This window comes from Haliotis rufescens, unplaced genomic scaffold (assembly GCF_023055435.1).
Source record: "Haliotis rufescens isolate VD_foot unplaced genomic scaffold, xgHalRufe1.0.p SCAF_11, whole genome shotgun sequence".
Taxonomy (NCBI): domain Eukaryota; kingdom Metazoa; phylum Mollusca; class Gastropoda; order Lepetellida; family Haliotidae; genus Haliotis; species Haliotis rufescens.
Window position 1 is genome coordinate 34,158,785 of NW_025963791.1, and position 12,259 is coordinate 34,171,043.

The following is a 12,259-nucleotide window of genomic DNA, read 5'->3' on the forward strand; positions in this document are numbered from 1 at the left end:
AGAACCTTGAGGGTAGGTTAATGTTGTTATATCCCTATGTCCAGAGAAACCTTGAGGGTAGGTAAATGTTGTTATATGCCTATTCCGAGAACCTTGAGGGTAGGTTATTGTTGTTATATCCCTGTTCAGAGAAACCTTGAGGGTAGGTTATTGTTGTTATATGCCTATCCTGAGAACCTTGAGGGTAGGTTATTGTTGTTATATCCCTGTTCAGAGAAACCTTGAGGGTAGGTTATTGTTGTTATATGCCTATCCCGAGAACCTTGAGGGTAGGTTATTGTTGTTATATCCCTGTTCAGAGAAACCTTGAGGTTAGGTTATTGTTGTTATATCCCTGTTCAGAGAAACCATGAGGGTAGGTTATTGTTATTATATCCCTGTTCAGAGAAACCTTGAGGGTAGGTTAATGTTGTTATATCCCTGATCAGAGAAACCTTGAGGGCAGGTAAATGTTGTTATATGCCTATTCCGAGAACCTTGAGGGTAGGTTATTGTTGTTATATCCCTGTTCAGAGAAACCTTGAGGGTAGGTTAATGTTATTATATCCCTGATCAGAGAAACCTTGAGGGCAGGTAAATGTTGTTATGTGTCTATTCCGAGAACCTTGAGGGTAGGTTATTGTTGTTATATCCCTGTTCAGAGAAACCTTGAGGATAGGTTAATGTTATTATATCCCTGATCAGAGAAACCTTGAGGTTAGGTAAATGTTGTTATGTGTCTATTCCGAGAACCTTGAGGGTAGGTTAATGTTGTTATGTCCCTGGTCAGAGGAATCTTCTGATTGGTATGGCAGTACCCATCAGCTCTTTTAAGGCAGTCCTAATCCCATGGGGTCGCCTGCTGTTGTCATACACAATGGTTGACCATTACAATTGATTACACTACAATTGTCTCTCTGGACATATTTGTGGAGAAAGCTCATTGTTTTGTGACAGTTTGTAGTCACGCATCATGGCGGGTCCGATGACGTCATCATTGATTGGAATGACGAACAAATCAGGGAAAATGTGTCTTCATTACTTTACTTGGAGCAGGAACAGACTTGATTAACACTTAAATGAGAATGGATGTTTTCCAGCATCAATAACTTGCATGTAAGGGTTTCAGGGGAGAATTTCTTAGTTGTTGATTGCTAAATATTGGTTTTGATATGATGTGCTTCTGTGATCAGTTGATGGGAATCTATTTGAATGAGAACATGTGTTCACCTGCATGGGATTTCTTATGGATATAAATCATAGTTGATAATGTTTTCATGGCCAGGATCTAGTAACTTATGGATTGATTTTCTTGAAAGATAGTAAAATAGATATTTGGACAGAAAAGGCAGGATGGATGAACGTGATAAAAGGATGTAGTTGCAGTTTCTGTACTGAACAAAAACCATTCTGGATCATAAACATATTTGGGATGTTTATTTGAAATTGTAACAAAAGTATTTTGTTAAGTATATATTACTATTAGTGGAATATTTCTGAATGTAATCGTAGTACAGAAAGTCAGCTTTGGTTCATCGTCTGGTTTCTCACTGTTATTTTATATGAAGTATAATATGTTTCATTTTGGGAATACTCAAGCTTCTTATTAAATTTACGCATATTTTTGTGGAAAAGTTTTCCTTTTTTAATTGAAATAACATGAAAGCAGGAATGTTTAGCAATTTTGCCACTAGTCCTAAGCCCGTGTCTGTTCGGTCTAGTAAACTCAGTTAATAATAGTTCATATGATAACACTAAACTCTACTGAAATGATGCCTTTTGCCCTGTTCTGGCTTGTAGACTTAATAGTGTTTTGCACCGATTGTTAAGTTATATAATGATTTGTTATATTTGTTTTCTCCTTCCATATAAGGTTTTCTGTTGTTTCTATGAAGAAAGTTTAAGTGATTGAAGGTTAGCCTAATTAATCAATACTGATGAGTTTCCAGGAACACATGTCAAATACAACTATCATATCTAATTTGCTAATTGGAAAGTAGTATCTTCCCACTCATTCTCTTTCGTATAATGCAGCATGATGCTACACAAGACTGTGACTTTGTATCAGTGAAGATGCTGTCGGTGCTGGTATCTCCTTTCATGACTTTCTCCTGCATGGGACCTATACCTTCTTTCTCCAGAACAGTTTAGATTTCGCAGTTCCATATCACGACTGTCGACATGATGATGATGATGATCATGATGCTGGAAACCACTGTATGAAAAGGCTCAATGACAGTTGAATAGCAATTTTGAATTTCAAAAAGAAAACAGAAATTTGCACAAGATGTATGCAGTGTGTCCATGATGGATTAAGGAACTGATCTGATTGTGTCTTCATGACAACTGATGTTGGGATATTGAGACCCCGAGGTGGATGCAAATATGAAAATGTATCCAGTGTGCTGTGGATGTTCTATGTAAGTGTTGCATAAAACAGTTATACTCTTTTCTTCAGTCCCGTGAAGATCCGTGTTTGAATAGGTCTTCAGCAACCCTCGTCATAAGAGACAAATATGCTTGTCGTAAGAGGCGATTAACGGGATCAGGTGGTCAGGCCTGCTGACTTGGTTTATGCATGTTATCGTATCCCAACTGCGTGGATCGATGCTCATGATATTGAGACTCTGTGGTGGATGCAAATATGAAAATGTACCCCATGTGCTGTGGATGGTCTATGTAAGTGTTGCAGAAAACGTTTCACTTTTTTCTTTAGGGTTTGAATTGAAACTGCACTACTGTTTACACACGGAGAAGCATGAGACCATATTTTTTCTATTTCAGTGTCAACTTTTGAAAACTCACATCCAATGCAGGAAATTTATGAATAAAAAAAATTCATTCTGTATTTATGCGAGTAGGTGATGTTGATATTATAATCCATATCAACCCACAGATATCGAATTTTGTGTCAAATAAATATTTTTGAATGATAAATTTGCCAACTAAGTAGTGCTGCCTGCTGTTTCATTTTTTAAGATTTATTGACACAGGTACACTTCCTCTTTGATTATGTCACTCAATCAATTTAATAATAAAGTATCATTTTCATTTAAGAAAAAACAAATATTGATCAGTATATCTTTTATATTATTCATTGTTCCTCCTTCTGTTTGTGAATGAATCAGATTTGATGCAATACATGCCATAGTCATTAGTATATCTGCTTTTATCCTTTCCTGGACCTGGTCAGTACTGATAGTGTTTATTCAGTACTGATTGTTTAAGTAAAACCTGGACCGGGTCACTAAGGAGTGAGTGTGTTTATTCATGCTATCAGTAAAACCTGGACCAGGTCACTAAGGAGTGAGTGTGTTTATTCAGTCTATAAGTAAAACATGGACCCGGTCAATAAGGAGTGTGTTTATTCATGCTATCAGTAAAACCTGGACCAGGTCAATAAGGAGTGAGAGTGTTGATTCAGTCTATAAGTAAAACCTGGACCAGGTCAATAAGGAGTGTGTTTATTCATGCTATAAGTAAAACCTGGATCAGGTCAATAAGGAGTGTGTTTATTCATGCTATAAGTAAAACCTGGACCAGGTCAATAAGGAGTGTGTTTATTCAGTCTATAAGTAAAACCTGGACCAGGTCACTAAGGAGTGAGAGTGTTGATTCAGTCTATAAGTAAAACCTGGACCAGGTCAATAAGGAGTGTGTTTATTCATGCTATAAGTAAAACCTGGACCCGGTCAATAAGGAGTGTGTTTATTCATGCTATCAGTAAAACCTGGACCAGGTCAGTAAGGAGTGAGAGTGTTGATTCAGTCTATAAGTAAAACCTGGACCCGGTCAATAAGGAGTGTGTTTATTCAGTCTATAAGTAAAACCTGGACCCGGTCAATAAGGAGTGTGTTTATTCATGCTATAAGTAAAACCTGGACCAGGTCAATAAGGAGTGAGTGTGTTTATTCATGCTATCAGTAAAACCTGGACCAGGTCAGTAAGGAGTGAGAGTGTTGATTCAGTCTATAAGTAAAACCTGGACCCGGTCAATAAGGAGTGTGTTTATTCATGCTATAAGTAAAACCTGGACCCGGTCAATAAGGAGTGAGCTGGCACAATAAAGAGTGTCCTGGCACAAGCTGTCCTAATATGATACACAATGTGTGGATAGATCCACTCACTGAGTGGACACATCCTGGTGCAACTATATCAGGCAGCCGATACCGTACATATCTGACAAGCCTGCACTCACTAACTTCCTTGCTTTATGCAGGGCGGAATTCCATGATTTCTGCAGATTTTCTTTACATCAAGGATAATTTTCGTCATACAAGCCAGTACAATGTTTGTGTAAATCATATGGTCCCCCAGACCCCGGCTAACTTTCAGTGTATAAAATCAAACATTCTCCTCCATGTTTAATGCATGTAGGGACCAGTGGCTCCGGGAGTCCCCATGGTCCCGCGTATAGTGAAGAAATTTGATAACTGGCGATTAATAGCCTGGTTCTCGTATTGTGTTGTCAGGTAATAGTCAGAACTTTTCTGTGCTCTCCTAATATTCTTAATACAAACCTGTGATGTTGCAGTTGTTGTCTATTGTCACCAGGTGTTAATGTATTATAAATGTGTAATTTATTCTCGTCACAACGTAACTGAGGTAAAGATAGTGTTGAGATTTGGTTGTGATGTAATGTTAGATGATTGGATCCTCCCAACGGAATGAGCAGTGTTATTGGCTGTTGTTGTAATGTTACATTCTGTAAAACTAGATCACACTTAACAAATGCAAACACAAATACTTACTTCACTCACCCACACATACACACACCAACACCCCAACACCCCAACCGCCACACCACCCACACACACCCCCACCCCCTCCCACACTCACCACCACACCCCCACACACACCCGGCCCACCCCCTCCCACACTCACCCCCACACCCCACACACACCCGGCCCACCCCCTCCCACACACCCCCACACCCACCTGGCCCACCCCCTCCCACACTCACCCCCACAATATTCCAGCAATGACTCATGTGAAAGAATGAGGCAGCCTGACCCCAGATTATGTTTTTACCACAAGCTTGGGCTGTTGTTATCTGCTAAGAAATCAGCATACTTCCAATACTTGCACATGTCCAAATATCAGAAAAACACATCTTAAAAAAACAAATCAGCCTTTTGTACCATGTTAAGTAATGTTAGAAGTCCAAACAGGCAATTGTTGAAATGAACATCATTTAGTGCTCATTCACTCATGTGATATTTTTCAGAATTATTTGTGAAGGTTTTCCTCACTATTTATATTACCAGTGACGTCCTGTGGGAAGAACATGTCTGTTATCACAAACAGTTCTGTAATGTGACAAATTTGAGTATGTTTACAGCGGCAGTCACTGATATGTATTCCGCTCTGATCACTTCCCTATCTGTACAGCATGAAGTCAATGTGTGTAGTGACATAGGACCATGTGTTGAGGTCGGCTGTCTGTCACATCCTCCAGCAACACATGTTGTCAGTTTACTTTTTGAGGCTCTAGAGCCTCCAGCTTCCTTCCTGTGATGTCATGCAGCTAACAGTTTGAAACTCACCCCATCCAATGCTTAAACTTACACAGAACAGGACAGGGAGTGATGCTGTGGTGATGTTGTGTTTGTGTGGAGTGCCTTAGATTCATCCAGATACTCACAGATGTTACTGACTAGGAAATGTGACTGTGTTACAGGACAATATGCTGGTAGACTTGGTGTGATTTTGTAATGATGTTGTTTTTGTGTGGAGTGCCTCCGATTCATCCGAATAGTCACCTGTGATGTCCTAGGGCAGGTGTCACTGACTAGGACATAGGTGTTACAGGAAAGAATGCTAGTAGACATCAATCGGGGACCTCCCTCAAGTAATGATGACTGTGATACAGTTGTATTCAAGTGTTATTGAAATCCCAGCAGGAAAGTGCAATGTTGAGCAAGCTTTCTAAAGACGAGGATGTAGCTTTATTTACTGATAGTTTATGAGAGCCATGAATCTGCTGTGAAATGTCTGGTGTTGTCTACAGACAAAGGTAAGGAAATGGTAGTCAAGTCTATTCAGTCTCATCATTTACAGTAGTCTTATAGTTGCTGAACAATTTCAGCTGTTCCGACAACCTTCAACAGAAATTACGTGTGTGTAGGACCGTGTCAGTAGTCCTATCGTCACTGAACAAGCTGTTTAGACAATCTTCAATAGAAATTACGTGTTGTAGGACCGTGTCAGTTGTCCTATAGTCGCTGAACAAGCTGTTCAAACAACCTTTAATAGAAATTACGTGTTGTAGGACCGTGTCAGTTGTCCTATAGTCGCTGAACAAGCTGTTCAAACAACCTTTAATAGAAATTACGTGTTGTAGGACTGTGTCAGTAGTCCTAGGTTTGTTAATCCCTAGATATAGTAGACTATGAGCACACCTATAACGAACTGGCAGATATGATGAAGTTATTATTTGATTTATGAATGTAAAGTGCCTCATTGTCTTTGTTGATCTTTCTGACCTAGCCATGTATAATCTCATTGGTTGACTGATACTGCTTTATGCAAATTAGATTGCCAACCTGGGACACTGGGCCAATCAATTTGTGTAAAATTATTACATGATACATTCTCGTGAACTTTGACAAAGTTCTATGTGTTGACATCTTTATGACTGAGATATGTTCTATTGAACTGATATTATCAACCTCAAACATCTCATAGCTGAGATATATTCTAAATGACCAATATCCTCAAAAATGTTCATAGCTGAGATATATTCTATAAGATTGATAAACTGAAACCTCTTTTTAACTGAAATATATTCTGAAGGACCGATATTCTCAAAATTCTTCATACCTGAGATATATTCTATAGGACTAATAACTTCAAACATCTTCATAAGACCCAAACAGTTTGTTTCTGTATTAAATGTACAGATTAACAAGTTTTAATGCCCAGAAATGGTTTGTTCTAAAATTATGTCAGCATAAAGTGGAGGTCAAATACACAAACTGTCAATGTGATGTCAATGTGTTCAAAATATCTATCAATAACATGTATTTTTCCAAATATACAAAGCCCTCATTCAAATACAATTAACACAAAACCAACAGGAAGTTCAATCGAACAGCATTTTGTCTGCTAAATCTTAGAAATGAAATTTTAGACATCAATGAACCAGATTAAATATATTGTCAGTTTCTTTAGAATTTAAGAAGATCAATACAGGAATAAGAAAGATGTTACCTGGTCTAGTTTAATCATATTACTATCTTGTGTTTTGAAGAGGAAATAGTAGCTTGATGCATGAAGTCAGTCACTTTCATATCCCCAGGAGACCGCCTCCGTGGTCTAGTGGCAGCAGGCCTGGGGTTCGATCCCCTGGTGCGTCATACCAAAAGACGTTAAAAGATGGTACTTGTTGTTTCCCTGTCTGGCGCCCGGCATTATGGTCCAAGCTTTGCAATGTCCCACTAGAATACCAGGTTTGATTCCTCACATGGGTAAAGTGTTTGAAACCCGTTCTTGGTGTCCTCTGCCTTGATATAGGACTTGGAATTTGATTAAACCTTTCTCAATAAGGACAAGGGGTGGTTGGGTGGCCGGTTGGTTAAAGTGTTGGACAAGTCTAATGAACATGGCGACTTTGCAGATTTTCATACTTTGTGAGGCATACTTAATCACAAATACTTGACAGAAATAGTGTAAAACAGACAATACAGAATGATAGGCTATTAGAATTGTCACCAAAACAAAACAATCCTCCACTTAAAAACGAGGTCCCATTTTATGTCGCCTTGAGTAATTTCAATGATTGGGCCAGCGCCAATCTGCCCGCTTCTGCCTTAATTTTTTTAATCAAATCATGGGGATTTCCTTTCTGCACATCTGTTTGATTACTGTGTCCACAACGTACGCCAAGAACTAGCAACAACTGGATGATGCCTTCAGTTGCCTACTCAGGGGATTGAGCCACTCATGGAATGGGATAGGACTGGCAATCTGATTATTTGTAATGTAATCTCTAATCTCTGAGAGGCAGCGCATTGTTTATGTTACATGAACAGGGTTAGGCATAAAAAGCTAGTTACAGACATTAATTGTTATTTTGATTATTCACAATCTCAAGATCAACAGTTATTTTATATGCTTAACAATATATGCAATGTTGTTTTTGTAGAAATGAAAGAAACAGCCACACGTTTAGATTTGTTTTGACTTTTTCTCTCTTGGAAATTGACTTCATGTGTCAAGGAAAATTGATATTTCCAACAAAATCACAATCAGTTCTTTCAGTAGACTTTGGATTTGGGGATTTATGATAGCAAGTTATGTGTAAGATGTAGAGGTAGTACAACAAAAGTAATGACAAAGATTTCATGCATTAAGATGACGCAGTGCAAGTAAGACCAGGACCAAGTCTATGTTACGAAGGCTATGCAGAAGGAAGAAATTGTTACATAAGGCTGAGTGTGTCATTGTATGCAGATAAACATTAAAAGATAATTTGCAAATCCGATCCCTCTCCTTTACACATTATTGCATTTTCCATGGTTGCTATGGAAACATGGTCCGGCATGTAGACCATGTATGTTTATGTGTCAGAGTTGAAACAGTCAGAAGTATGTTTCTGAAGCAAAAAGCATTTGAAATAGTTCTGTTTGGTGAGGACTGGTATTTGTAAGAATGTTATCCATCTCATCGGACTTGAAGTTGTTGACAGCATATTTCATGTGCTTGATGGTCAGTTAACAAGAGGTGTGTCTCGTCCTTATTATCTTCTGGAGTTTGCTCATACCTTGTTTCAGTTGTTGGAGTGGTATTGGATTCTTCTGCCCTGCCAGCTTTATGGCTCCCAGAACATTCAATAATGAGCAATTAGTTCTTACATTAATAAGTTGATGATTCAGCACATTACGCTGCAGCTAGTGCAAGGCCATTGATGTATCCAGGGACAGCTAATAGACATCAATGCTAGGTATGGCAGCCCATTATTGGTGGCATTTTCAGGGACTAGTGTCCTTGCAGTGAAATTATCTCCTAAAGACCTGGATTGTGTTCCACAAAGCGATCTTGGCACTATGGCTGTTGTAAGCCAATGTTAAAGTATACAAGCATTGAAGACTTAAGGAAACACTGGGTCCCCTAAAATGGGTATTGGGTGAATCGGCTCTGTGACTTGGCGTGTCATTCTGATGGCTACCATTGTTGCTTATGTTTTCAGTACTGGTTTTTGACTCTGTTGTTACTGGCTGCTGTGATGTTGGAACATTGCTGCAGTGTTGAACAATATCACTCACCTCCTGCATGACAATAATGTTGATGCCTTATAGTATCGGTTGTTAAATAAATGTAGTTATTTTGGGCTGGTCATCAATGCGGCTGATGATTTCATGAGAAACAGCTGGGGAAGACTTGCCAGAGAAAGAAGATAACTAATTTATTAGATGCCAGTGATTTGATAACTAGTTGACAAGATGCGAAAGAAAGGTGATAACTAGTTGACTAGTTGCCAGAGGAAGGTGATAACTAGCTGATTAGTTGCCAGAGATAGGTGATAACTAGCTGACTAGTTGCCAGAGATAGGCGATAACTAGCTGACTAATTGCCAGAGATAGGCCATAACTAGTTGCGAGACAAAGGCAATAACTAGTTGACTAGTTGTGAGACAAAGGCGATAACCAGTTGACTATTTGCCAGAGGAAGGTGATAACTAGTTGACTATTTGCCAGATATAGGCAATAACTAGCTGATTAGTTGCCAGAGATAGGCGATAACTAGTTGCGAGACAAAGGCAATAACTAGCTGATTAGTTGCCAGAGATAGGCAATAACTAGCTGAATAGTTGCCAGAGATAGGCAATAACTAGCTGAATAGTTGCCAGAGATAGGCAATAACTAACTGATTAGTTGCCAGAGATAGGCAATAACTAGCTGATTAGTTGCCAGAGATAGGCAATAACTAGCTGATTAGTTGCCAGAGATAGGCGATAACTAGTTGACTAGTTGTGAGACAAAGGCGAAAACCAGTTGACTATTTGCCAGAGAAAGGGATAACCAGTTGACTAGATACCAGAGATGTGATAACTAGTTGACTAGAATAGAAATAGGCAATGATTGTTGACTAGTTTTCAAAGGTTGCCAGAGGAAATGAATCGATAACAGTCAAAATGTGCTCTGTCCCAAATGACAGTAAGTGGTGTCTAATCTACAATTATACTTCCTCAACTGTAGGTTTATCTCCTAATATGTACTTGTTCCATTTAACAGGAAACTATGATTTGACACCAGTTTCTCAAACATTGGCTCTTCTCAGTTACTCCCTGATGTCCTGATTGTTTCATTGTCAGTTCAGACCACCTTTGGGGGTCTAGTGGTACAGTTCAGACCGCCTTTTGGGGTCTAGTGGTAATCGTCCGCCAAGAGAGCAGAAGGTCAGGGGTTCGATCCCCAGCCGCATCATACCAAAAAGCGTTAAAAGATGATACTTGTTGTTACCCTGCCTGGTGCTCAGCATTATGGGGCTAAAACAAGAACTGGCAGCTGAGACATGGTATCTCAGTGGGCTTGCACCATAAAAATGGTCCAGACTAGAACAAGCAGGAACAAACATGTGCATACACGTTGCAATATGAGTGCAATAATCTTGGACGTGATGTTAAAAACCCCATTTCACCGCACCTCATTGTCAGTTCAGCAGCATGAGTAGTCTGGTGACCTAAGGCACTGCAGTTCACTGTGCAGATTTGCATGCCAGAATTCTAGGGTCATTAGTCCAAACCCCAGTTCCATCTAGATTATCATTGTTAATCTTAAAGGTGAGGTGAGGTGAGGTGAAATGGGGTTTAACGTCGCGTCCAAGATTATTGCACTTATATAGCGACGTGCATGCACGTGTATGTGTGTGTGGCTGCTTGTACTAGTCCGGACTGATGCCGATTTATAGTGCTAGCACACTGAGATACCATGCCGCAGTTTAACATGAATACCCCACTCAGACAAAGTATACTGACTCCGAGCCGACCAGTCCTTGTTTTAGCCCCTTAATGCCAAGTGCCAGACAGGGTAACAACAAGTACCATCTTTTAACGTCTTTTGGTATGACGCCGCTGAGGATCAAACCCCGGGCCTTCCGCTCTGCGGTCGGACGCTCTACCGTTAGGCCGCGGAGGCGGTCGTTAATCTTAAAGTGGTAAACGTCTAAGACCTACATCACTTTGAGCTTTCCTCCCTCATCAACAAGGATCAAGCTCACATGCCATGAATTAACTAAAATATTGTTCAGAGCAGTCCCTCCCTCCCTCACCCGCCTGCTCACTTGCCCAATCACCCACCCATCCACTTAGAGTTATACATGTAACAGGGATACAGGGATAAAAATTACAAAAATTATTAACAATTTTTTGTTGATGTTTGCTTCAGTATGGGAAGTTATTGAATACAAACATGGATCCTAAGAATCTTTCCAATATGTTTCAGCATCGAAAATCCGACTGAGCGTCGAGTGAAGAAGTGGGCATACAGTTTTCACGAGTTGCTGTCCGACTATGTGGGGAGGGAAGAGTTTGAGAAATTCCTCAAGAAGGAGTACAGCCATGAGAACATCCGCTTCTGGAATGCCTGCGAAGACCTCAAGTTCTGTCCTCACTCCAAGGTCGCCGTCATGATAGACAGGATCTATGAGTAAGTGTTGCAGCTAGTTGAAGCTGATATATACATAAGCTTAGAGACATATGCCGGTCTGTATTCACAGTATTTAACTCTGATACCCTGTCACAAAATTCCTGGAATATTGCTATAAACAATGTAAAACTCACTCACCCATCTTATTTCCCATTTAAGCCTTGAGTGAGTGAGTTTGATTTTATGCCGCTTTTCGCAATATTCGATCAATATCACGGTGGGGGACAGCAGAAATAGGCTAATTTAAGCCTTGTTTACATGCACCTATTTACCCCCTGGGGTAATCTTACTGGCACCACCCTACCCTAGGGGGCAAATATAATTGCAGGTGTAAATTTTGTCATTTAAGTGCATTTACCCCTTGGTGTCAATTTTCCCCATGCCATGAGGTAGAACAAATTCTGTTAACCCTAAGGTTAAAGATACCTCAAAGGTAAATGTGTCATGTAGGCGCGCTTCTGCAGTGTTTCGCCTGGGGCACCGGAACAGTATCATGTCCTTTTGTAATTAACAATTACATTTTTACAGTAAGTTGTAGAACATGTGCATGGTCTGGGTAATATTAATGTCATTAGTTGCAGCTTCCACTGGTGTACGGAAACCTGAGTGCTTCAACAAACACTCAATCTATG

General features: G+C 39.8%; 1 protein-coding gene across 4 annotated transcripts in view; it reads left to right on the forward strand.

Annotated features, from left to right (window-relative positions):
- The window catches only part of LOC124151225 (regulator of G-protein signaling 7-like), a 101,857-nt gene that overhangs the window by 72,317 nt on the left and 17,281 nt on the right, over nt 1–12,259 (forward strand). For all 4 annotated transcript variants that reach the window (XM_046523585.2, XM_046523586.2, XM_046523587.2 and 1 more), the window contains exon 11: nt 11,424–11,627. In XM_046523585.2, the coding sequence (XP_046379541.1) occupies nt 11,424–11,627 (204 nt within the window). The remainder of the gene's footprint in view (nt 1–11,423; nt 11,628–12,259) is intronic.